At 43.2% G+C, this 27,080-nt stretch overlaps 1 protein-coding gene across 9 annotated transcripts in view; it reads right to left on the reverse strand.

Annotated features, from left to right (window-relative positions):
- Nucleotides 1–793: 793 nt before the first annotated feature.
- nfasca (neurofascin homolog (chicken) a) overlaps nucleotides 794–27,080 on the reverse strand; it is a 117,879-nt gene continuing 91,592 nt past the window's right edge. For 2 of the 9 annotated variants that reach the window (XM_079341868.1, XM_079341871.1), the window contains 12 exons: nucleotides 26,603–26,718; nucleotides 26,305–26,515; nucleotides 24,895–25,017; nucleotides 24,172–24,345; nucleotides 23,401–23,427; nucleotides 19,836–20,075; nucleotides 19,076–19,198; nucleotides 15,542–15,691; nucleotides 14,457–14,585; nucleotides 14,308–14,343; nucleotides 13,614–13,683; nucleotides 794–5,575 (listed from right to left, as the gene is read on the reverse strand). In XM_079341868.1, the coding sequence (XP_079197994.1) occupies nucleotides 5,347–5,575; nucleotides 13,614–13,683; nucleotides 14,308–14,343; nucleotides 14,457–14,585; nucleotides 15,542–15,691; nucleotides 19,076–19,198; nucleotides 19,836–20,075; nucleotides 23,401–23,427; nucleotides 24,172–24,345; nucleotides 24,895–25,017; nucleotides 26,305–26,515; nucleotides 26,603–26,718 (1,628 nt within the window). In that variant the 3' untranslated portion in view covers nucleotides 794–5,346. Of the gene's footprint in view, nucleotides 5,576–11,218; nucleotides 12,989–13,613; nucleotides 13,684–14,307; nucleotides 14,360–14,456; nucleotides 14,586–15,541; nucleotides 15,692–19,075; nucleotides 19,199–19,835; nucleotides 20,076–23,400; nucleotides 23,428–24,171; nucleotides 24,346–24,894; nucleotides 25,018–26,304; nucleotides 26,516–26,602; nucleotides 26,719–27,080 lie in introns of all 9 variants that reach the window. The other 7 variants (XM_079341866.1, XR_013778921.1, XR_013778922.1 and 4 more) reach the window with 7 other exon arrangements.

The raw sequence follows: 27,080 nt of genomic DNA on the forward strand, positions 1-27,080 counted from the left end.
ACAAAATAATTTGAGAGTTTATACATTTTCGAGTTTTTGTGGGTCTTTGAGCTTTACTATACTACAACTATAATATAATTAATTCTGCACATAAACGGCATTAAAAAAAACAGGAAAAAACAACAGTAGAAGACTGTTTTCATGATTTTCGTCCAAAGTCAAGGAGCTCCCCATCCCACAATCCTTTGCGAATTGTATCTTTTTTTTAAAGTTACTTTTGTTGTTAAAGTGTGAATACTGTTCATGCGAGTGTTGTACTATCTTGAAGTTTGTGTCCTGGAAGATATAAACTACATTTACTGCAGTACTAAAAGTTTATTAGCGCTTTTCGTGTTAGCTAGCTAACTAGCGAGCCTGCTAACAAGACTTATCTGTTCGCGTCAAGGTTCGCAAACATACGGCACAGAGGGGTGGGAAATATTACCATGGTAACAGCAAGCTCAACCAATCAGAAACACTCGTGTGATCGTGGGTAGTGTAAATTTGTGTGTCGTCACCAGCAGGCGCAGGACCCCGAGCCGATCTGGTACCTACACCGGCTTCTGACTGTGTGATAAGAAAAAGAAGGAAAATGTGTTGAACTTTCTTTCATCCTGTCTTATCTAATATAATTTTTAGTTATTAGTAGCTGCGCGACAAGGGGCACAGCTAACATCTTACCAAGTGGGTTCGAAAGGTTTTGCTTTTCGTAGTTCTTCTTGTTTAATATTTGCAAGAAAAAAAGAAATGTCGACTTTGCTTTAAAAATGTGACAAAGGCTGGGAGACGAACAGAAGCACCAGGCGTCAGGAGGTAGAGAAAAGGAGATAGCTTTACTATAAAGAAGGCGTCGCTAGCAGAAGTTGCAACATCTCATCATACACGCATACATGGTGAATATATTTATGCCATTTTCTGTTGAGTATGTACCTTACAAAAGCTGTTATTTTTGCGTGTCGAAGCGAGACTTTGACGAGCTGCTCTGATACACATGGTAAAAACAAGAAGACGCTAACATGAGAGGTCATACAAAAAGCCAAACAGCATGTGATCAATCATTTTTAAAAAATCCAGTCGCAAATCTCGTATGTGCACCGGTAAAATTCTAAGACATCGCAGCATTTTGAAATGAGACACACGAGAAGCTGACAGTTTTTTTTTCTTTTTCCCTCCATGAAAGGTGAGCCGAGGTGACGCAGACAGTAAAAAGAGACGCTCGGCTCCGTGTGCACCTTCAATTTATCGTGCACAAAGAAAAAGGACAAGAAAAAAAAAAAAAGCACAGGGTTTTTAGCAAGTTATGCATAATTCTCTTTTCTTTGTAATATAGCCACTTTACAATATTCCGCCCCCCCTGCTTTGATCCACTTGAAGGGGAAAGAGAAAGGCCATGTGGGAGGAGCAGGGTGCAGGTTTCCAGACCAAATCCAGGAGAAAAAAATAAACTTCCAGTGAGTCCTGTGAGAAAGTTCGGACTTTTGCTCCAATCCAATGTTGGATTCTTTCGTGTGTTTTTTTCTTCTTCTTCCCGTTTTCTTCTCTATGTCAGCACCGTGTTTCTGTTTTCGTTGAGGTTTCTGTGCTAGGTGCAAGAGGGAACAAACTGTCAAACGATGGCGACAGAGAAACAGAACAGCCAGCTGATTAGAACTCAGGATATTGCTTTGAGTTTCTGCAGAAGGGGAGAAGGGAGCGCAGGATTTCAGACGAGGGGATTAGTGGCGGACAGGACGGGAATTTCAATCTGTGATTTAGTACTTAATTTGAATTGTGCCGCATTTTCTGGATGTACGCATAGCTCGATGTCCCGCGTCAGGGGCATTTTTTAGATGTCAAATTGGGTCGACAGATTCAGTGCTATTTGAACTGCAGCTGTCCAAATATGGTCACAGAAGGAAGCGTCACTTACGTGGGACCCTTCTGAACTTGAATTTAAATTCCTGTGATAAACTTAAACAGGATAAAAGATAGTAAAGTGAAATGGATGGTGATGCCTCTAATGGTTAGCTAAAGATGCATCCACCCTTTGAAAAAACAAGTATGCTCACTTTGACCTTTAAAAAAAAAAAACACAAGATGGTGACTGATGTCCACAAAACTTAGGTTGATGCCAGCTTCTTATATTGAGTGTAAAATGACGTCACGTCGACCCTTACACCACCATGACCCCTGAAATGGGACAAGCTATACTCCAGCACGGCAGGCGTGTGAGCAGAAAGGCATTATGGGAAGAGTTAGGGGAGTGTATGCGTTGGTCTCAGAAGTGTCGACACTTTAAAGGAGGGTGAGAGGATTTGTCCAAGCACGTCAGAAAACGCACAATTCTTCAGCCTACACTATAGCAGCTTGAGTGCGACGTAGCTACGACTGCAGGAGCTCTTACATCTTATTTACATCATAGACAATCTAACGTATTCCTCTCTCACCATATAGAATCCAACCCGGGAGCGATCGACTCGCCACAGTCAGAAGCAGATTCAACAAAGTCAAAGCAAAAAAGGGCGACACGGAGTGAGGGATGATTCGTGTTTCTTCTTCAGAGTGCAAATGTTAGTCAAAGCTACGTGACGGCGGAGCACGCTGTGGCGCCGCACTGCACCGTCCATACACAATTGTGACTGTTTCTTCCCTTATTTTCTGGATAAAGCATTTTTTCTGTCTTTTTTTCTCTGGGGGAATCGACCTTTAAATATTTACAAGGATAAGAGATTTGTTTCAGGACTTACATGTACAGAACATAAGTCAAATAAATAACAAGTACACATATTCATTTCCTGTGTGGTGGAGAAGTTACGTCACATAAATCTGAATAACACAGATGAACGGTAATACATCATGAGTGGGAGAAGAGCAGCACGATACACAGATCATCTGTCACTGTTGTTGTTTTGTTGACACAAACGTGGGAGACACCGACGCGTTGAACGCTTCTCATCACCGTTCTGGACACATCTTTGATTTTGGCTGTTTGACGGTGATCGAAAATGTGTCTTTAACAACAATTAAATTAAAGACTAATATATTAATACTATCCACATTATGTCATAAATAGAAATATAAAATAAATATGTCAAATACAATGTGAGCTGCAGCTGCTGACTGCAGTAAAGATCTCTGTTGATTCAGGGTTTTCATAGTGCTGTCATAGTGTGACGACGTGACAGCGTGTTCGCAGGACGAGGGAAACACTGAGCGAGTCGATCTCGCTCTGGATCAACTCAAACTCATTTTTTAAAATTTCTTCGTCTGCTAAAAAAAATTAAAAATAAGCTGACGCGCCTTTTCCAAATGTGGCGGTGAATTTAATTATATATGTTCATGCTGTGAATATTGTCAAACTTTAATTCAAGGTTTCTATGTGGTCTTTTTTTTTTATTGATTGATTTTATTCAAACTACACGCGAAGGAAAGAGGAGATCTTTGTGCTAAGGTGTGTTCAGGCTAAATCGGGATAAAAATAAAGGATTCAGGGCTCCAGGGACCTAGCGGTTATAAGTCGCACAGCATGTACGGACAATTTAGTCCTCCAAGTGTGCAACCCCCAGATTCAGGTCCTTTCAGATGAGCTGAAAGACATGAATGTGCTTTGAAAATGTTCAGTTAAATGCTGCGCCTTCATTTTCTTGGAGGAATGACGTTTATGTTACTCGCTCCCTGATGGCTAACAAATGTCCTAAATCCACACTGATCCTGTATTTGATCATGTCTATAAAACCCTCTATTTCAGCCCTGCTCAGAACAGGCTGTTTCTGTGTCTGTAGCTTTAAATATGTAAATGAGCGGGGGCGTGGTCAGAGGGCTCGGGTGTACTCTGTGCTTTCTCGCTCCATGTCCTATTGTTTACGGTGAGAAGGCAGACTCAGAGGGCAGAACAAACACCTAGCTGTGGGAGTGTCACCCACCTGGGGGAGGGGCTACTGCCCTTTGTGATGTCATGAAGATGAGACGACAAAATCAATCTAGAAGTGAAATTAGCACGACAAACCCGAGACAAACTTTTAGTCTGAACACACCTTAAGGATCTCAGCCTCTCATGCTGCATTCATGTCCTGCGGGAGAGATCGAAACTAAAATAAACCTGTTCAAATGGGACCTGATTGGGAACTTTGTTGTCGGATCCAGAGATTACCTCTTTCTCCCAGAGCTGTTGGATTGACATTGCAATGCTTGATTTGGTATAAACCATACTTTAGGAAGTAATGCTAACTAGTTCATGCGTGTAACAAAAAAAAAGAAAGCTCTTCAAGCTAGCAGCTCCCAAAGACGCCTGCTGCAGTTGTCCCCATTTGACATGAATGCAGCATTAGCCTGCATGCTAACTAGGAAACCACTCGAGTCATAGTCTACTGTTCCTCAAACAACACTACATTTCCTCTCTGCAGCTCTCACATTTTGCTTGCACTAAGTTGCCATCATGCTCCAAAACAACATTGCTAATCTTTAGATAAATGGGCTTCGTGAACGCACTGTCGAAGGGCTCGCTGCTTGTGGTAGAAACAGGTTATTGTAACATCTGCACTACGACATTGGATTAGAGGTAAGAAAAACATTGTACAAGGCAAAGTGATTAAAAGCATGTGATTAAGCCTGCAAGTGGTTAAAAAAAGAAGAAATGCAAAATGTGTACTTTAACAAACCAGATTAAAACCAAACACTGGTGTTGAGGAGGTGATATAGTGCATAGATTTGCATGGCACTAAAAGGCGTGCCAGGTCTGAATACAGCACTCGTTAAGATTCGATGACTCGTCTACCAGCTGTGGAAAAACTGAAATCTTTCACTGCGTAAATATCAATATGATAAACATATCTGCCGGGATCCTGTGAAGATTAGATGCTGATATGTTAGAGGACGGGGTCAAGTGGGAGAGTGTGTCGGGGGGGGGGACCTTGTGTGCCGTCTTAACTGAGGGGGGCAAGACGGAGGTTTAGAGGGGTGCATCAGGAAGGAGAGCACAGAAGCTGAAGATGTTTAGGAGCAAAAATGAACCGAAGAAAAATCTCTAAAGGACGCTTGTTGAGGCCTCCAAGTGCTGACAGCTGCCCTAAAGGCACACGTCAAGTCTGTGTGGGAAAAAGGGCAGGCAGAGCCCAGAGGGAAACCAGCACTGTCCCGCTTTGTCTGAGCGTCACCTCCAACGAGCTGGAAACTTAAACTAAAGGCTTGTGGTCTAATTCCACTCCTGTAATCCTCCCGTATCTTTACACGCAGAGGAAAGCCCACGCCGTCTCCAGACAGGTCCTGCTGCGTCTATTCTGTGTTAGTGTGTTTCATATATTATTATATTTGTGTGTGTGTGTTAGGTGTGTGGTATCAGGGTTTGTCGTAGGAAGTGTCATCTAGTCCCCCCGTGTTGCTGCTACAGTGCTACGCCAAGGAGTAGATGGCGTTGACGGGCGAGGTGGCCTCAGAGCTCTCGTTGCCCTCCGTCTCGTCTTTGTCCTTCTTCACCGTGTACTGGCCGATGAAAGAGCCGTCCTCGTTGAACTGGCCGTCGCCACCTTCGCCGTAGTCGACCAGACTGTCGTCGCTTTCCTTCACGTTGCCGTCCAGCGACGTCTGGCTGCCCTGCAGAGGTTTGTTGTCCTCATCGCTGCTGCAAAGGGGAGAACGCAGAAGAGTTAAAAACGGAAGCGGGACGATGTTAAATACCGCCAGCTGGAGGTCGGACCTTTTCCTTTCCATCGGCAAAGGTTAGTCAGGCACAGGAAAGTGAAAAGTTAAGGGCATTGCAGGTAAAGAAATGATGTTAAAGTCATTTTTTTTAGTCTTTTCTGTTGAAAACGTGTCATCAAGTGTTTGTCGAGGTCCCAGACTCAAATTTTGTTTTATGTTCATTTCTTTTCCATGTTTGCTTTAAAGGATAGGTTTGAACATTTTAAATTCTACATGATGGTGTTGTTACCATCCTATACTCCCGCTACAACGTCTTATAATGGGAGAGAACACGCTACGACCAATGGGGATAAAATTCATGTGTGACTCAGATTTGTTTTTTTTTTTATTTGTGATGAAGAGCGTCTAAAGATTCAGATTTAATCTATAACCAACGACTTAAAGCTCAGAATACAGGCTGAGACTGAACCTTTCTGGCCTCCGTACTTTGCTAATCTAAACTGCTGACGACCTTCTGTACGTGGTCAGTTTGACAACAAAGGGGTCCAGATGACCCGCGACTCCTGACACTACTACACTTACTACTGACAAGTACGTCACACAAGCAAACGATCACTTCTCATGCGAGATCGTAGCGTGTAAATCCGTATTACATAATGCAAGAGCAGGCTGTGAATAAAGACGGTCCAGAGACCTTATTACAGGAAGTAAGTGACGCACGAGTAAATCCACTCTCATCCATCGTGTATTGCAAACACACCTGGACTCTGTTTACATGAGTTTATATTTTGTACATTTAATAATCCTTTTTTACATTTCTGGACCCTGGTCACTGTTTAACTCTTTTTTATATTTTTTTCATTATATTCTATTTTACTGTATATATGTGCATAACTGAATTGAGTGTTTATTGTCATTGCATGGTCTTACACCTCACTGTACATCTGTATGAGTATGTGACAAACGTATTTGGGGTAGAAACTGAGTACAGATTAGCTCTCATTGTGTCACAATCATCCATTTACAGAAAATGGTGACAATCATTTTCTGAATGATCCTTGTGGAGAGCTGCTTTCATTAGGAACGACTCGACTCCAGCGGGGGGGGGGGGGGGATGCAAATGTAAGCAGTGGGTCTAAATGATTATGTGTCAGTGTCTGTGAGAGTGGGAGGGGACGTAATGACCACCACTTTGTTTTTGTCATATCATCAGCTACTGTACATCTGATCTCAGGAAGGCCGTGCACATTGATGTGTGTGTACAAACTGTCATCATGGTTTCAGACTCGGCTGCTTCATCCTCCCACCAGACCACATGATTAGCCTCACACTCTGTTTGATGCACATTGAACAACGAACCCAGGAAGCTGTCCGGCGCGGCGTGTCTCAAGTTGTCGATACATTTTCAAGCGTGCGTGTGTGAAAAGGGCTTCTCAGGTAGAATATGGAAACATGTCAAACCCATCCTTTAAAACCAGAGCTGTGTTTGCATTAGTTTTTCTTTCCCAAAGATGCTCGTTGATATAGTTGCTTTTGCAGAACACTGTGCAGTATTCACTTCTATGTTTTCAAAGCAACCCTGTCTCGTTAAAATAACATTCAACAGATTTTCTCTGATGTGTTTTTTTTTAAGGAAATGTAACTCTGCCTTCAGTCCGGACCGAACCCTCAATATAAGGACTAAAGGACACGCAACGCAAACTCTCCTGTCTGATGTGACCTCTGTGAAGTCGCTAAGTCGGCGTCAGAACGTCACACTTCCCGCAGTGGAACAATAATTTCCCTCCACAATATGTCAGGCAGATATTACATTTCCTCCAACATGGATCTGAGGCAGAAAATATGTAACCGAGCTGTGTTTTCAAGGAGACAGGGGTGATTTTAAAGACATAAATACTGTCCCCAAAAATTCAACGCATACACATGCTAAATCATCGCCATGTTCTGACATGAGATCCAAGCATGAAAACTCCAATACAGGTCGCATTGCTTGGTCTCAGCTCAGAGCAGGGCTGCATGTCTCCGAACTCTGATTTTAGGGGGGGAGAGAACTTCATGCACAGGGATTAAGAGCTACAGATTAGCATTAGCTTCTTCTTTTCTTTGTCTTGGATCAAGCCAGTAGCATAACAGCAATAAATGCAGTTCAAGGATGCAAATGTGAGATTTCCTTTGGTGGGGGTTTCTCTTCCTGCTCATGTCTGTATTTTGAATCTCGTGGTGAACAAACACTGTTTATGCAGCGGTCCTGCTAAAGGAGAGAACAGAACCAGCACAGAGGCTTCTCTGAAATCATCATGCTTCATGCTCTTTGACTTTAGAAAACATTTCAGAAACAACACAAGTTAATACTCAAAGAGTACAAATAAACCACAGCAGACAAAGATAGATCAAAGTCAGATAGAACTGATGCAGCAAATTCAACTTCTCTTCAGACCCTTAAAGAGAAGAGCCCGAGACACTGAGAGAAGCAGACGGGCTGAAAAGATGGATGCTTTCAGAGCGCACATGGTTGATGAATAACAATGTGAGGGGATGAAAAGGATGATACGCATAGAGTGAGTGAGTGTTAAGAGAATGCAGGAGAAGCACTCTGTAGCATTAAGCTGATCTTAAACAACCCTAACCACAGAGAACGCCCTTTAACGCACAGTGATATGGGACTGTGAAGAACTACTGCCCACTCTTTCCTGCAGTGAGCTGATGTGAGAAGGCAGCAGGATATAATCAGGAGAATTCAGCTGGAGTCAGTGTGAGGGGGAGTGACGGTCGTTCACATCCTGTGACTGCAGCGCGGTGCATAGAGTGTCTGCAAACGACCGCTTCTGTTTCCTGTTCTCCACTCTTTAGTTCACGCTGTGATTCTGTTCAACTCCACGCAGCTTTGATAGAAAGATTCTCGTTATAGCGTCATAGAGAGGACTCTGCTGCTTCGCGTCATCACGTCTTACCTCATGAGACGCCAGTCCACCTGAAATGATCTCGATATTCTCAGTGGTGCACATTTCAAAGCAGCTTTCAGTGACTTTAAATGTTTTCACATAAAGACTGGAATAGCCTTAAAAGCTAAACCACTGCTTTTAGATGGAAGCTTCCTTGCATTGCAAAACTTGAATTGTGTTCATCTGCAGCTTTTATGAGGAAGTGTTTTTGTGTTTCTTACACACAAGCTTCATTTTCTCCACAGCTGTTTCGGCTAACTGGAGAGGCTCTAGCTTACAATAAATCAGTTAAAATGCAAAAGAAAATCAAAGATGATCAGCATGAAGGACTCAGGTGGGGAAATGGGAGACTCGTCTCCTTTCATACCTTTCAAGAGACCTTTGGACCAATGAGAAAAAAAGAGAGGAAGGACACGGACACAGAGTGGGGATGGGTGGGCAGAGAGAGAAACACAGTCATGAGACGGATGGATAACATAAAACATACAGGAAAAACAAGTCTAACATTGATTGGTGTAGAAAGAAGAGGAACATCAGCTCTACTAAAAAGTTAAAACATCATCAGAACACCAGTGACTTCAAAAAAGGCTTCAGCTTTAAATAAGACAAACATCTTTGTGGTTAATGTTCATATCATAAAGTGGCAGCGTAGCATGTGTCTGGGTTTTACTGCAGCTTCTCAGGACTACCATGAAGTTTCACAGGGCAGGAAAACACAAGCAGTCAGAAAAGCAGGCTGCTATATAACATCCCTGTGTCCTAATGGCTGCAAACTGGACAATTCAACATGTCCATTATCGATGTCCTATCAAACAAAATATCTTCTGAGAGCAGCGTTGGCTTCTGGACTTATCTTTAGATACAAACTTCAGTTAGCTTATTTACTCAAAACTCAAACCCTGACCAGCCCTAGTGAGTAGGGCCCGTCGTTAACGGTGAAGTTTTATGTCACCTTCGATAAGCTGACTGCTTGTGTTTCTTGCCCCTTCTGACTTCTTTGAAGCGAAGTTGCTGAATTCTCAGATCTCAGCAAACGTCTTTTACGATGCTGATAGCAGACGACGGAAATAAAGACCCCCGTTTGTCATAAACTGGATTCTTCCTTCCTAGCTAGATTATGAATTCCTGTTTGATTATCATGCAGCATAGCAGGTAAAGACTGTTTTCATTACGAGATAATGATGGAAATAAGATCCTTTCTTCACACTTAGCTTATTAAAGATCTCATGAAATAAGACAGGATACTAAAAGAATTGAACTTTCAAGAGTTAAGGAAGCACATTCAGTTTGTTTGTTGTCTTTAAACTATTGTTGCCTACACTTGGTGTCAAACTGTGCCAATACTGTGGCTTACCTTCTACATGTTGTTTTTGGTTTGGTTGTAACAGAAGGGATGCACGACTCTGCATTCGACTATTTCTGGCTGATCAGAGAACAGTCTGATTTGTTCAGCGAAGTTTGAAAATAAAGAAGATTACGAGCACTAAGTTTACAGATATCCAAACGTAAGGACCATCAGATGGTAACAAGTTGACTTGTGCTCTACAATGCTTTATAAATACTGAGGGGGCATTATCTGATGGATGGATGGATGGATAGATTGATGGATAGATAGATAGATTGATTGATGAATAGATTGATGGATTGATGTATAGGTTGATGGATGATAGATAGATAGATAGATAGATAGATAGATAGATAGATAGATGGATAGATGGATGGATGGATGGATGGATGGATGGATTGATGTATAGGTTGATGGATGATAGATAGATAGATAGATAGATAGATGGATAGATGGATAGATGGATGGATGGATGGATGGATGGATGGATGACAGACTGATGGATGGATGGATGGATGGAAGATAGATAGATAGATGGATAGATGGATGGATGATGGATGGATGGATGGATTCACGGATAGATGGATAGATTGACAAGTGCTACAACCTGGTACAATGCATCTCTCCTTTCTGAGGTTAATGTATATTGTACACTGCCCCTGTTCAAATAAATAGATAAATGAAAATTGATGGATGAATAGATTCACGGATAGATGGATAGATTGATGGATGGATGGATTGATGGATGACAGACTGATGGATGGATTGATGGATGATAGATTGATGGATAAATAGATTGATGGATGGATAGATTGATGGTTGGAAGGATTGATGGATGGATGGATGGATGAATAGATTCATGGATGAATAGACTGATGGATGGATAAATAGATTGATGGATGGATGGATTCACGGATAGATGGATAGATTGATGGATGGATGAATAGACTGATAGATAGATGAATAGATAGATGGATAAATAGATAGATGAATGGATAGATTGATGGATTGATGGATGGATAATATCTGATATTTTGTTAGATTATAAAACAGTTTGACACCCATAAAGTAAACAAAACCTCTCACCTACATCCTTTTCATTTTTCAGCTGATCCCTCGTTATCTTTATGTCTCCATTTACCTCCATAGTGCCTCACAGACAACCACTGCTGGATTGACAACTGATTGAGTAATTCACTAGAACTTGACTGATCGTGTCTTTTGTACTTGGTCTTCCTGAATGAAACCACCCCGCTGTTTTCACCCGCTCAGGAGAAACATCTGCTCCCCCAGACATGCACAGGCCGAAAGAGATGCCGTGCCGAAACCAAAGTACCTGTTCTCGTTCTCGTTCTCATTCTCGTTTTCGTTTTCGTTTTCATTCCTGTCATGGACAGACGACCCATTTCAGCGTGGAGAGAGAGAGGAGCGAGATGTGAGGAAACAGGGGGAGACAGCAGGAGAGGGGGAGTGTAGAAAAAGAAACAAGGAGGTAGGAAGGAAGGAGGTAAGGAAGGAGGACACGATCTCTACAGGTTAGAGACACATAAACACACACGCACACACACACACTAAGTGGACTTGAAGGTTAGAATCAGAGAAAACAAGACCTGGACTGGAAGAGAGCGGGGCTGAGGTTTGAACTTTAGAGTCATTATTGATCAGAGAAGAAAGGAAGGAGCACACACACACACACACACACACACACTGGGCAGGGATTGATCACACAATGTAAACACAGCAGCACCACTCAGGTGACACTAAAAGCCAATCACACCTGTTCTGAAGGTTCCTTCTCACATCGTCATTCACACCTTCGCAAAGCCAAAGCAGAGCTATTATCATGATATAATACAGTGTGCACATTCCCTTCACCTTTGGACATGTACAACACAAAAGTCTAAGTAATACGAAATAAATCCATCTATATGCAGGAAATCATAATGTGGTCTTGTCCTTTACCGATACCAAAAGAATATAAGTGAATAAGATAAGGGATAGAGATCCTACAGCTTTACAGTATGTAGGAAGTGGATTTAACCTCTCGTTTCTAAAGTGGATCCAAAGGTAGCGTGCCTCAAACCTGCACTCACTTCACTGGCCAACAGGGGGCGACATGAGCAGAAATCGTATTTTAGTCTACAGGATAGTGAGCCTACTTCTCTCTTGATTGGATAAAATCAGTGTGTTAGAATGGGCTTGTAGTCTTAATTGCTACGTCGTCCTTTCCTCTTCAGCAGGAGGTTCATGAATCAGTTCTGAACCTGCTGAGATAAAGACGACAAAGCCGAGTCATAAAGCAAGTGTTCCTTGACAAGTCCCTCCAAGTGAGACATTGCACTCTAAATCTACCCAAATATGATCCGGCTGGTTCAACTACACCAAGATGGAGATATCTTGGGGCCTGAAAAATGGGGCTCAGGGGCGCCAGTGGCCTAGCGGTTAAGTTGCGTCCTGTGTACGGATGCTATCGTTCTCCGAGCGGGCGGCCTGGATCCTAATCTGACCAGCAGATCCCTTCCTGCATGTCATCCTCCTGCTCTCTCTGCCTGGTTTCCCACTCGATCCACTGTCCTCTCAAACAAAGGCATACAAGCTCAAATATATAAAAGATACTTTTTTTAAAAGAAAGGGACATGAAGCAATAAGTGATGTCATGTTGAAGACGCTGCATATTAATAAGAAATGGTATTTGTCTAATTTCTATTTGAAAATGTGTCATTATTTTATTACAAACCACATTCACCTGATAAGTCCAGATAAAGGAGAAGAGGGGGTGTGGCCAAACAGCCACACCCCCTTTATTCTGGTGCCCGAGGGCGACATCTACTGGATCGAAAAAGTCGCACACTTGTCCTTTATATTAAATCGATATGTTTGAGTAGGAATTAGACAGATTGGAGTTTTTGCGGCGTCAGCCACTTCTACAGTCTCTGCTCTGTGGAACTAAAGGTTAAAGATTTAGTGCCACTCTCACACAGCTCAGTTAGAACGAGTGGGTAACGGGAGAAGTTAAATGTTTTCGTTTTAGTCAAAGTGGACAGACACAGAAGAGGACAGACTCATTCCTCATTCAGAGGAACGAAGAAACAGAGATCATTTGGACCTGCAAAGAAGCAAGAGACACATCACTTACCAACAGGCGACAGCAGACAAGCACAGAAGCTTCATCAGCGCTTCTAAATTCTAAACATTATGACGCTGTAGTAGGTGCTGCAACGTATTTTAATCTGCCTCTAAAATAGTGGACATAACGTCTGCTTCAGGTGGATGTAAGACAAATAAACAGAGAGCTTTTGTTCTTTCCCTTGAAACCAGCAGCTTCAAAACTTAAAATTCACTGTCCATTTTATTTTTAATAAAGTTAAACTAAATAAGCTTAGCTGTTCAAACCGGCTACAAATGTGTTTAACAATCCACCACGTCCTGTCGAGAAGCTGCTTCTCTCAGGCTCTGCTACAGAAGCTAAAACCAAGACCTCTATATAATACACTAATACAACACCATTCATCCACACACACACACACACACACACACACACACACACACACACACACACACACACACACACACACACACACACACACACACACACACACACACACACACACACACACACACACACACACACACACACACACACACACACACACACACACACACACACACACACACACACACACACGAGGTGTTGCCGCTGGCTCGTGAGGAGCCTGTTAGATTATACTTACTGGTAATCAAAGGATCCGTCCTGGTCTTTCTGATCTACCGGGTCCAACGGGAGATCTTTCTTCTCACGCACTGAGGAGGGAACAAAAAAAGGACGTTTTCAGCCTCTTACAGAGCGCTCCAGTGAGGTCACTGACAAACAGAGTCGTCCACATGTTAAGGGATCAAAACGTCTTCTGGTGGTCACTTTCCTACATTCATTTATTAAACTGTCAGCGAGCCCTGTGTCCTACATGTCCTCGGATATACTTCACTGTGTAGAAACAGATTTAGATGTACTGATAGAGTTCAGCTGAGACTACACAGTTTAAGGTATCAAGGTTCATCCCTCATATTGCACCTCCAAATCTGATTTTCAGCTCATCTGGATTGGATGAGCTATAAACTTCTTTGACTGAAGTCATCGGAGTCTCCTGAATCCTCCCAGCGTGAAGTCAACTTTGACTGTAATCTACCATCCTAAAATAACAAGATGTGAAACTATGTGAAGCTTGCAGCAAGACTAAAAATCAAAACAGCTGCCATTAACTTTTCGTAGAGATGAGGGAACAGCGTGAAGCTGTTTTAGAAGCAGGGTTATAACATGGGGCTGGGTTTGAAGACGTGTCAGTGCTCGGGTCAGTGCTGATGATATGCTTATTGGCTTAGTATGTCACCAGCTGTTAGTTTGTTGAAGCATCACACACGGGCACCCACCTAGATATTTTGCGCAACCAGTTACGCAACTGCGACCTAGACATTACAGAAACTGCAAAACATTAACATGACTCTGATTTCTGTTTAACTGCAGATCGCATGAAGATGAAAATGTTGGTGTTTCCGTACGCTGCAGGCTCAGGCCTTACCCGGATATTTGCCTCCGCGACTCCTCTTGATGAAGCAGACGATGAGCAGGATCAGGATGATGAGGGCGATGGCACACATCAAGCCAATGAACCAGCCCTGGGTGGCGATGTCCACCTGGTCTATGTAGGCTGGAGACACACACACACACACACACAGAAAGAGAAAAGAGACACAACACAGTGAGATCAGAGATGTGAGTCAGTCTGCCTTCGTCCCCGAGCGCTCAGCAGGTCTACGACGTCTCAGAACCAGCACGTTATAAAGCTCCCACCCAGAATGCTGCTGTACAAACGGACGACAATCAAGTGACACTGTCGTCCCAAAATGGTCTGAGGTAACGATGTGTGGAACAAAATTGTTCTTTCATGGATTTCAAAGTCCGCCTGGAAGGAAAAAAAAATCACCAGTTTCTACAAAATCCATTTTTATAGAAAACACAGAAATTATACACTTTGACAATCTTATGTTATAAAAGACGAGCATACAATTACGTCAGACGATCCCCAAATACATCAGTGCTGTTACTGTGTCGTAGAATCAAATAGCAAAGTCCAACGGTCTGTTAGCCAGCAAGACAAAACAGGGTGCTAAGCACGGGAAGCAGTGGCCATGATGGACGTCCCATCACAGAAGCAATTTATAACAAATTACAAAAACATGTATTTAAGCCTCTGATTTGAAGTTCATTAGATTCCCTTCCAATGAGTAGATGTATGTCGTAGCTTCCATGTGCATGTTCAGTTGCACAGACAGTTGTTCACTATAACATGTAACAAGTGAGTAAACATCTTCTGCCTCATATTTCAAACTGCTCAACAAAGAACCAACATGTTCACAGTCGTTCTGCTTGCTTTGGAGGAAGTCGAGTTTGGAGTTGAATGTGAGTTTGGTCGAAAGTCTACGTGAGTCTAATTATCCACAAAGTTCACCTTCGGAGAAACATACATGCATTCATCAAAACAAACCATGAAACTCACCCAGCCTCAGCTGAGTTACTGCAGATACAACAACAGACTTGCACCCTGAGTAGCCCACCTGGATGGAACAGCGGTTCCACTTGGCCAGGGGGGGGGCGGGGTCTCACCTGGTTTGGTCTTAAAGGTGATGGATTTGCTGCTGATGCTGTTGAGCTCGTGGGAGTAAACCCTCAGATGGTACGTGGCGCCTGCGATCAGATTTGCCATTCTAATGGGGGGCGGTTCTGTCACGGACACAACTCTCACCGTCTTGTTGCCTTGGAGATACAAGAGAGGGGCCAATCACACTCCAGGGGGCGTGGCCTTGGTTCCACAATAACAGCTGTGCTTGCTAACAAAGGTCAAGGCATCACAATGCTAAGCATGGAGACTGTTTCCTCTGAGTGATAGCAGGGTTACTCAAGTGAAATGAGACCATTAACAATGCATTGCCCACCCCGATCCTGCTCAGTTATTCACTTCTTAAAGTGTGCTCGGGTTGATTCCAGACAAGGTCAGATCAGCTGGTTGACTTTCCTTATTTTAAGTCTGGGTGAAAAATCAAGCCAGCTGAACCAAACCGACTGTACCAGGTTACATCTCGGATAGCTAACTGGGAGCCAGTCTGTAGTCTTACCAAATTGTCCAAGGTCAAAGCCCAGGTGAGTTGATGGACAGACTTCCCATGTTTGGTGTCTTAATAGTCTGTCCATGTCTGGTTGAGGTCTTCACAGATCTATCAGCACCCGAGAAACTGAGATCCAACTCTCAACCTTCAGAATAGAGTTGATGTTTTACATATATTAATGAATGTGAGCCATGTTGCACAGTGTAACTGCAGGTCCCAGGTCTATTATTTTGTGTCGTTTCTGATTTGGATTCAAGAGATCCCTTGGCTTTTGCAGATCACAAGAGAAACATCCTGAATAGCCCGGTGATTTGTCTTCTTGGAAATGAAAGAAGTCTGTAATATGCTGGGTTACAGACAGTTAGATTTTACAGGTCCAATAGAGATTAACCTGTCATGTTGGACCAGTAATGCCAATTAAACTGCCCCATGAATTGTTCTCTTTGCAGCATCTCTTCAACAAGTAGAATTAAAATGCTGGTTGATTGAACTTCCTGTTTTTCTTGGGTAACATTGGGATCTTGGGTGGCAAAGCATTCTTGGTCTCAGCCTATCACAGCTCCACAAGGTGCAAAAAAAAAAAAAAAAAAAAACCCAGCTGCAACACTCTGCATCTTTCTTGTTGAAAGACGTGTCAGTCATGACATGGCCGAGCTATGAACATGACTCCGAGTGTGGTGAGAGGAGGTGGTGACGTCATGCACCATGCTATCAACCGTTTCAGCAGGTTGATGGTATCCAGCAGAACTCATTCCAAAGCCATGCTGTTAATACGAGTCCTAAAACCAGCCAAACATCTAAGAGAAGACATGCCTTCTTGTTTTCAGAGACATAATGTTTAGTTTTATACGACAATACGACAGTATTAGTACATTCAGTTTGATGCAAGGAAAACTCAGATGGCTTATATGCACATAACCAAGACTCCTAAAAGTCTGATATCAATCTGACCAGAGTTTTCTGCTGTTGCTTTTCAAACACATTTCTTTTTCTATATGACTCTCGTCAAACCAAGGGATTATGACTTTGAAAATGTTTTCAGAGAAAACTCTTTTTCAACATTCAGATATAAAAAAGGGTGAAAGCCAAGTCCAAAATACATCCTCCCTTCTTTCCATCCTTGATGAAAGATCACAGACTGTTGAATTGGTAGAAAACAACAACAGAGAGTCGACACGCGCCAGACTGACCAATCTCAACCAGCTCTGAATCCCAGAAAAGGAGGGGTGATGTGTTTGGTAAAAAAACCAGAGTGCTCGTTCCAAAGCAAAAGCGAGTGGTTATGGAAGCGTTTGGATGGTCGACTGAGTGAAACATTTAAGCAGCATTTCAGAAAAAGCAAAGCGAGTTCATTCACAGTGCCGGTCCAACCAGAGCCATTCAAAGCCAGGCAGCATGTTGAAAAGAAACCATAGTGACGGTGCGCTGAACAGGAAGTTAGAAGTGACATGATGACGGTAAACATATTCCAACATGTAAAGACGAAAGAGACAAAGTAAGATTGCGAGAGAGAAAGACATGATGTTCCTTCATCTTTCTAACACAGTTTAACAGTAATTGTTTATCAATAGATACAAATATCACATCAATAAAAAAAATAAAAAACAACCAACAGTTCAGCACCTGTTGCAGGAATTAAAGCTCATCTCAGAGTAAAGATGTTTTACACAGACCTCTTTCCTTCCTAGTTTTGTGACATTTACCCTTCATGCTCAAACTTGAATGTACTGTCAACAAAGTTTTGACACACTTCAGCTTTGGGCTTTTGGGTAACAAAAACCTGCTATTGAACCGTCTTATCAGTCTGTCTGAAAATATAATGAACACATAAAAAAACATTGATAGGAATTATTTGTGAGTAATTCCACTGGAGGGTCTTCATCCTAATTGCTCAAACGTGATCAATATACTGTGGAGAAGAAGTGGGTGCAGCCTCCAGGTTTCAAAAGTGTATTCAATGCCAACGGGCCTTTAACCTGCATTATTTTACTGGCCAGCAGGGGGAGCCTTTATGCCTTTACTTAAAGATAGTGAAGAGAGCAGGGAGTCAGATATGCAGGAAAGGAGCCACAGGTAGGACTTGAAACTGATCACGGGGCTTAACCAAATTAAAAGGCTATTAGCACACCGCTAAAGAGAATTCATATAGTGTAAAGGTTAAATGATCCATACATCTAAAGCCCTTTTTTTTTTTTTTTTTTTTTTTTTTTACCACTTTCTGGATGAATTTTGGTGTCAGACTTGCTGTCCACTCTGCGGATTATGGTCCCATTGCAAAATTGATTATCAGACTTTAGGGCACACTTAATAATTTGGCACATTTGATTGGCAAGTTCATTCAATAGGGATCTAGTCAGTTATGTTAATGGAAACCCAAATGGTTCAAGCCAAATGCCAAAATGTATCCTTCAAACATTGTCTGAACCTAATTGAGTGACATTTGATTGGCTACTTTCACTTCTTATATACAGTCTATGAAATGAACCTAACAGCATGTCTACATTGCCTTTAGGTGAGTGGGCTGATATACTTTCATATTCAGATCTTTATTAAACTACTCAAAGCCCATTATAGGTCGGCTGATGTTCTTGTAAACAAAGCATTCAAATGATCTGGTCTTTGAATTTCGTTAATTCTGGATTTGTTATGATGAAATATCAGTGATGTTTAAGCTACTTTAATCACTTTTGTGATTAATCTTTCATTTGGTGGACAAAACCAAACCAATCAGTATTTTTTTGGTTGTTAATCACAAACCAGTGAGAGAGACCAAAATGTTCTTTATCTGATCTATAGGTCTGGCGATGGTTCCCTCGATGTTCATTGCTAAAACCAGAAAACATAATACATTTGACTCAAAAGATAACGGACAGTGGAGCTTTTAGAAGACTGGTGAAGTTTTAGACTTTGAAGTTTGGGAAGAAAGAGTGAAGTGTTGCTTTCTGCTCCTATTCTTTGCATCATTTGGTTGATTTAGGTTCAGATTGATCTTAAGCTTTATTTAGCTCAGGCTGGGCTTGGTCTGGTTTCTTACTGTCCAGTGTGAGCTCTAGCACAAACTCGCTGCTGCCGGCCGGGAAGTTGTGTCTCCAGCTGACGTCAGCGTAGTTACTGTTATGCTCCACCGTCAGATTCCAGATGTCCAGCCCTGGGGGCACTACACAAGAGGGGGAGGGGATCAGGGGTAAAGGGTTGGGCAAGGAGCAGAGAGGGCACAGTTACAACAACCTCACACGGGGCCCCATTTAGACTTAAATGGTGTTAGCACCATAGAAGTCTTCCAACCAGAAGTTTGGTCAGGATCCACTCAAAACCAGAAATAAACTTAAAATGTTCATGGAAACAAAATTGCTCCAAAGTCATTTAAGGTGATTTCCCACATTAAAACATTCTGTTTCCATGTTTACCTCTGAGTGAGAGTGGACTTTAGTGCTAATTTAACCTAAAAACTGAAGAAGGCATGAGTTTCACCAAAAATCAAAAATCAGCCTGCCTCTATTTTCCATTATATACTCAAGGCTAATCTTTCCAAGAACTTTGCAATATTTAACGTCAAATTAAAAAGTTTGGATTCTCACTTCCTGACCAGGAGGATATTTGCTGGCTACATCCCAATATTCTGAAGTAAATCCCTACTTTTTGCAGGTACGGCACAGCGTATTGGAATGCAGCCCTGATGTAATTTCCTGATTCGTCAGGTGAGAGAAGACTTTTTTTCTTCCAATAAAAGTACCGTTCATGCTCAGCTACAACTCTAAAGACAGTAGAAACCAAAATGGGACAACAGCATGTACCCAACACATTTTGATCTGTACGCTTGGTGTGGACCAGCACAGGAGTTGTGGTGGTCGTGGTCGCCTCAGTTGTAGTGGTGGTGGGGGTTGTGGTGGTGGTGGTAGAAGGAGTAGTCGTAGTTGTAGTTGTAGTAGTCGAGGTACTAATGGTTGTTGGAGCGATGGTAGTAGGAGGATGTGGAGCGGGAGGAGCAGGAGTAGGTGTGAACTCTGAAGCCAAGGAGGCGTCGGTAAGTTCGACTACAGGAGGCGGAGGTGGGAGAGAGCAAAGGGTTAAAGAGGAGTAGGAGCAGGGACATAAGACAGTCAGAGACACCGACACACATTAGAGAGTTCAATGATCATGGAGCTCAATTACACAATGATTTCTCATGAAGCAGCAGCAGCACTCGTCACCATTATCAACATCATCCAATCAACTATTAAAAAGTCATTTCATCTCCACTGTGATCCACCAACGCACCATACGTTTCAATGTCACTGCTACCCAGAGGACACTCTCTGTACTGTGTACATTACAAATGAGTAGGTGGTTCTCATTTCAACATGCTGAGCACCATTTCAGACTGAGAACTGTCCGAGTCAGCCCGAAACATGATTCCAAAATCAAATTGGTTGAAAACAATTCGATCCGTCAAAGACTTCATTGGAACCACATTTTCAACTGGCTAAAATACGATTACAACATTAACACGTGACAGAACACGATTTGTTTCATACTAAAGAGGTTCATTAAGCCTACTGATGATAATCCTAAAATACGGTTTGTTTTTAAAGGCCAGGAAGGTCGGCCGAAACTGGTCAGGTAAACAATTTTACCTTTAATAACTTGTTCATTGTGGGGTTACGAGGAGGACCAAAATGACAATCAAAGCGGCGTTTCAGTCATTTTGCAGTAGTTGGTATGAGTTCTGTCTTCCAAAAGACATCTTCTCAGCGTATTCTATCCTTTATATAAAAATCATACATGCAGCTTGTCTGGGCAGAATTGGAAACATTTGCACGAGAAAGTTTCATTCTTTGAAGCAGGGTTAACAAATGAGTTTTGACCAAGGGCCCCTTCCTTGGTGCTGAGCTCTTTATGCATATAGTACTGTATATGGCACACATCACACGGCATGGGAAATGTTGAACATTCTGCATTTGTCTTGTAACACAGCAGCACCTTCTTCTGGACGTCGCCCATCCTTTACCCTTTGATGCTTCACTTTTACTATACCTTGAAGTTGAGGTCGTCTCCCACCCATGAAGGCGGTGCTGAGGCTCCCCATGCAACCAGAACACTCCCCCATTTTCAAACCCAAGCCCGGCCGACATGCTTGTATCAACAGGCTCGATGCCAAGCATACCCTCAAACCACGGTGCGAGGGTAGCAGAAAGGAAGGGGAGATGTTTAGGAGGTGTTACAGCCCGAAGCTTCAAGCCACCTTACCTGCACTACCCAGTACTTTATGAACAACCGACTGGGTTAACAGAAGCCATGGACGAAATGAAAGAGTGACATGAAAGCCCAGCAGCAAGACGATAAGGCCAGTGAGTGAGTGAGTATGCAAGCCAAGCGTTAAGTATTCACCCCAGAAATGATAAAAAAAAGTTGCATCAAAATGTTTCTCCTGTCTGGAGATTGATGCATGGACGCATTCTTCTCACGTCCTCACACACACACACACACACACACACACACACTTTTAAAAACATCAGCAGCATCATGACACTGAATCCAGCGTGAGTGAATGAATGAAGAACAGAAGTTGCTGTGTAGCAGCTGAAAGACTTATATGAAGTGCACCATCAGGGATTGGTTCAGAAATCAGAAGTTAAAAGTCAACATGACGGCAGAGAAAGCAGCAATCACACTTGTGTAAATGTAAAGTAGGGGAGTTTTATCTTTCTGGTATCTTCAATTTTCATTCAGCCGGGACACATGTTCCAAAAACTAGAGGTGTGAATCATCCGAGAAGATGTTGCATTGAGCGTGTCTTCAATCCCTGACAGCACGAAGCTGCAGACAGACAGCAGCTTCGAATGTAACGGAGAGATGGAGGGATACAGAGAGGCAGACGGAGGGATACAGAGAGGAGGGATACAGAGAGGAGGGATACAGAGAGGCAGACGGGCAGATGGAGGGATACAGAGAGGAGGGATACAGAGAGGCAGATGGAGGGATACAGAGAGGCAGATGGAGGGATACAGAGAGGCAGACGGAGGGATACAGAGAGGCAGGTGGAGGGATACAGAGAGGCAGGTGGAGGGATACAGAGAGGCAGATGGAGGGATACAGAGAGGCAGATGGAGGGATACAGAGAGGCAGATGGAGGGATACAGAGAGGCAGATAGAGGGATACAGAGAGGCAGACGGGCAGATGGAGGGATACAGAGAGGCAGATGGAGGGATACAGAGAGGCAGATGGAGGGATACAGAGAGGCAGATGGAGGGATACAGAGAGGAAGGTGGAGGGATACAGAGAGGAAGGTGGAGGGATACAGAGAGGCAGATGGAGGGATACAGAGAGGAAGATAGAGGGATACAGAGAGGAGGGATACAGAGAGGCAGATGGAGGGATACAGAGAGGAAGGTGGAGGGACACAGAGAGGAAGGTGGAGGGATACAGAGAGGAGGGATACAGAGAGGCAGATGGAGGGATACAGAGAGGAAGATAGAGGGATACAGAGAGGAGGGATACAGAGAGGCAGATGGAGGGATACAGAGAGGAAGATAGAGGGATACAGAGAGGAGGGATACAGAGAGGCAGATGGAGGGATACAGAGAGGAAGATAGAGGGATACAGAGAGGCAGGTGGAGGGATACAGAGAGGAAGATAGAGGGATACAGAGAGGCAGGTGGAGGGATACAGAGAGGAAGATAGAGGGATACAGAGAGGCAGGTGGAGGGATACAGAGAGGAAGATAGAGGGATACAGAGAGGCAGGTGGAGGGATACAGAGAGGCAGACGGGCAGATGGAGGGATGAGTAAAGAAAGAAAAAATCAGTGTGACCAGCAGTTCAGTCCAACAGCAACAACACAGACCGGCCCGTGTGCCCTCGGAGCTTCAGACGTTTGGCCTTCAGCTCAACATAGACGCAATGATTCAGAATACTGACACTTGTTTTGACAGACTGAGAGATAATATATTTAATCCTGACGGCCAACGACAAACTCACGTAGCTGTAATGACTAATGCAGTGACCCTTACAGCCTTCGAGGCTCAAACCTGAATACAGTATTTTTTTTACACTGACATCGTCAGATTGTGATTGTAAGTGTTTGACAACATGACACAAAAGGATCCTTAAAAACATATTCTCTCTTTGTTGATGTCAAACCTGCTCTTACATTCTTTCTGTAAAGCAACAAGAGGTCAATTTGACCTCAGAGGTCACGGGAGAGTTAATGCTCTGCCTCAAGCGTTTCTTTGTGTTTATTGTCCTTTAAACAAACTCATCACTAAGAAGCTGGACTGTACTGCTGCTTAAGACACATAACATGTCAGATATGGAGGGTGCTGGTGCTGATGGGTAAAGGCAACAGGCAGACAATCTGTGCGTCTCTTTGTTTTTTATTACCTAGCCCTGTGGTGTCAGTAAAGTTTTCTGCCGACAGGAGGAGAGAGAGAGGGAGACAGAGGAGAGAGGGGAGAGGTGTAAGCAACAACAACAACAACAACAGGAGCAGCTGACAGCTCAGATAACAGCTGTGTGACGTCAGATACAAACAGTCCTGCTCACTGAAGTGGATTCACATCAGCAGCGCCTTCGTCTGGACATCCTTTGAACAGAACTTTCACATGGTGACCTGCGTGAGCGTCCGCTCTCGAGAGGAGGGGGGCGCCAAACAGCTCCAAGAATTTATACTACAGTCCCCATTTTAACCACTAGGGGTCAGAGTTACATAATGCTCCTTTAACCTACTGTGTACTGCGGTTCAAATATATAAAAATGTAATTTCAGTTGAACGTTGACGTCGCTGTAAACAGTTAAATTCGGTCCCCACATTTCCCCCCCTGCAGACGAGTTATCAAACCGACCGGCTTCCTTTACAGAGGGAAAGACTTTCATCGGTGTATCAACACTAACGATGACAGGCTGCAGCAGAGCAGTTCCCTTCGACCTCCTGGGAGTTAGTTAGTACAAAATAGTGTCAGTGTGTCTTCAAGACGAAAGCTGAAGTGAAAGTTGTCAAAGGACGCACTTTTCACGCTCTTCTTCTTCTTCTAGTGCGAGTCGAAGAATCTGTAATCATCTTTTAAATAAGAGCTACATTAAATTCTCTGCAAAACAATTATTAAGTATTTTTGCGGGAGCGCCCTAACGCGGGGTGTTTTGAGAAACACTCACCTTCGTTGGCGAAGTGTGGCGACTCCTCTGCAAACACCTCCCCCGTCCCCACCTGTGTGAGCGCCGACAGGTAGAAGCGGTAGCGGGTGGATCTGTCCGGCAGGCGCAGGGTGAAGTGCGTCACGTTCGGATAGAACGTCTCCAAGTGAGGACGACCCGCTCGGGAGCCGTTCACTACAAACACATTCACACAAGACAAGACGGACAATTATAAGACTATAATTATAATTATAGAAGAAATCTGTACCACTGGATTAGCAGATTATTGAATATATTGCTCAGATTATATTTTCTGTTTGGTTGTCTTTGGCTTCCTGTTTTATTTTGTAAGTTCTAGTCTCCTGTGTGTCTCGTCGTGCGTTGCTTCCTCTCTTTGTGTTTTTCCCTCCTCTCTGATTGGCTGTCAGCTTTCACCTGTGTACCAACCAATCTGTTGTCACCTTCACACACATCTGTTTCATGTTTCCTCCATCAGCTACCCTAAATATCATCTGACAGACTTTCCTTCTCAGTGTGTGTGTGTGTGTGTGTGTGTGTGTGTGTGTTTCCTGTTGTTTGCCTGCCGCTCATTCTGGGAGTCCTTGAATTTGAATCTTTTGTGATTCACTTTCATTGAAGATGTCTGGACACTGGAATAGTGAGCACAGCTAACTCCTGAAACCTTGAATAAAAGAATACATGTGTGTGAATACTCGGGAGTTTGACCAATCAGAGCAGCTTTACCTGTCTGGTACTTGAGCTGGTATCCAATCAGGATGCCGTTGGGCTCCAGAGGTTTGTCCCACTGCAGGTGAAGGGTGTCCAAACTTCTGCGGTTTATCCTGAAAAACTTTGGAGCATCCGGCACTGCGAACACACACACACACACACACACACACACACACACACACACACACACACACACACACACACACACACACACACACACACACACACACACACACACACACACACACACACACACACACACACACACACACACACACACACACACACACACACACACACACACACACACACACACACACACACACACACACACACACACACACACACACACACACACACACACACACACACACACACACACACACACACAGAAAGAGATGTGAGAAAAGAACAGAGGAGGCTTCATCCTGCCTCATGCTGCAGCTGCACTACCACATTCGACCACTAGAGGCTGACAAGCTCCATGTAGAGAGAGTGACCTCTCAGATCTGTCTTCATATGAAGGTTTACACTTATCCCTCGTAATGGATATTTGGATGTTGACACTTCACATGTTGGGTCTTGAATCTTTTTTTTTCAGGGTTTCACTCCTTAATTTCACTGAAAGGATTTATCACTCCCAGCTGGGCTCAAAACCAGCGAGAAAAAGCTTAAATTTGGGATTTATTTTCACCAAGACCAAGTCAAAGCTGCTTCCTGAATATATGAAAGTGCTGAGTCACACTTAGGTTGCAGGCTGTGTGTTTGTGGCAGAAACACAGCGCATCACTTTGTTCAACTGCCTCCATCAGCTGCTTTTTTTTTCATGCAATAAGCTCATTATGGTAGCTTCAGCCTCGGGTAAAATATACACTTAAACATAAAGAGTGCAGAGACAGTTTACACTGATGTGAGTAGAGTCTACTCACTGACTACAGTTTGAGCATCCTCAAAATAAAAAGCCGACCTGAGCTTCCATTTAGACTTTCTTTTGGCTCCAATCACAGAGATGCAGACATGACTATGACTATTTTACCTCATTTTATTTCATATTTTTACCGTACTTTTTTTTATCTACATTACACCGTGGGGACGGGGGAAACGTAATTTTGATTTCACTGTATGTGTGACATATTATAGAATTGACAATAAAATAAACTTTGAACATTGAACCTTGAATAGGGCGAGGGTTATTGGTGAAAATAAAATAAAAGACAGCACATGTTCTGCTGCACACTGCATTAGAAGGTCTTTTTGGAAACCCACGTGTGTGTTGTCAGTACTTTGATGACGCAGCAGTCCTTCATGATATCAAACTTTTATTTTCCTTCGCTGTCACACCCAAGAGACTCATGTGCGACCTCTCGCCTCCTAGCTCTCTAGCGACACACGCGTCTCCCCCAGGTGTCATATTTAAGTCCTCACCTCCCTCCTTGGTGGTGAACTCCACCGTGTTGCTGGGCAGACTCTCGAAGCGGCCGTTGGCCACCACCAGAAACATCTTGTACTGAGAGAAGGGCACCAGGTCGCTGAGGATGACAGACGGGTCGGCGGCGGTGGTGTAGAACCCTTTGGTCTTCTTCTCCTTACTGACCGCCAGACCGGGAACCAGACTGGACTCACGCCAGTAATACAGCTGTGATTTGGAGGGGAGGGAAGAGTTAGTGACGAGCACGGGAAAGGAGAGCGAGTGATAGAAAATGAGCATCATGAGCAGTCTCACTCTGTACTCCTTGAACTCTCCCATGACGGAGCTCAGGTCCACAGACTTCCAGTGGATGTTGGCTTTGGTGCTGTCCACCTTCGTGACTCGCAGCTCCGTGGGAGCTTCAGTGGGCTCTGAACACAGGAGACGAAGGGGGAAGGTGAGCGTCCAGTGTCAGGAAACTTTTTGTATTTTGACCTCTTGAAGATAACGAAAATACACAACAACTAATAACTAAGTGAGAGTGAGTTATAATTTTAAAAATAAAAATAAACGATAAGGATTTATAGATCAGAATAAAATGAAACCCTTTAATAAAAAGACAAACAGCCTACCTTGAGTTTTTCATGCTTTTTTATCAGTTTTTTTTCTTCTTCTCAGAATTAAGAATTATTATTTTTTTTGTAAAATATTTCTGTATTTCGCTCAGGTTATTAAATGGTTAAACTGCTTGTTTGCAAAAATTATGCAAAGTTTCATTTTCATAGTTAATAAA

The sequence above is a fragment of the Symphodus melops genome, assembly GCF_947650265.1.
Source record: "Symphodus melops genome assembly, chromosome: 4".
In the NCBI taxonomy this organism is placed as follows: Eukaryota; Metazoa; Chordata; class Actinopteri; order Labriformes; family Labridae; genus Symphodus; species Symphodus melops.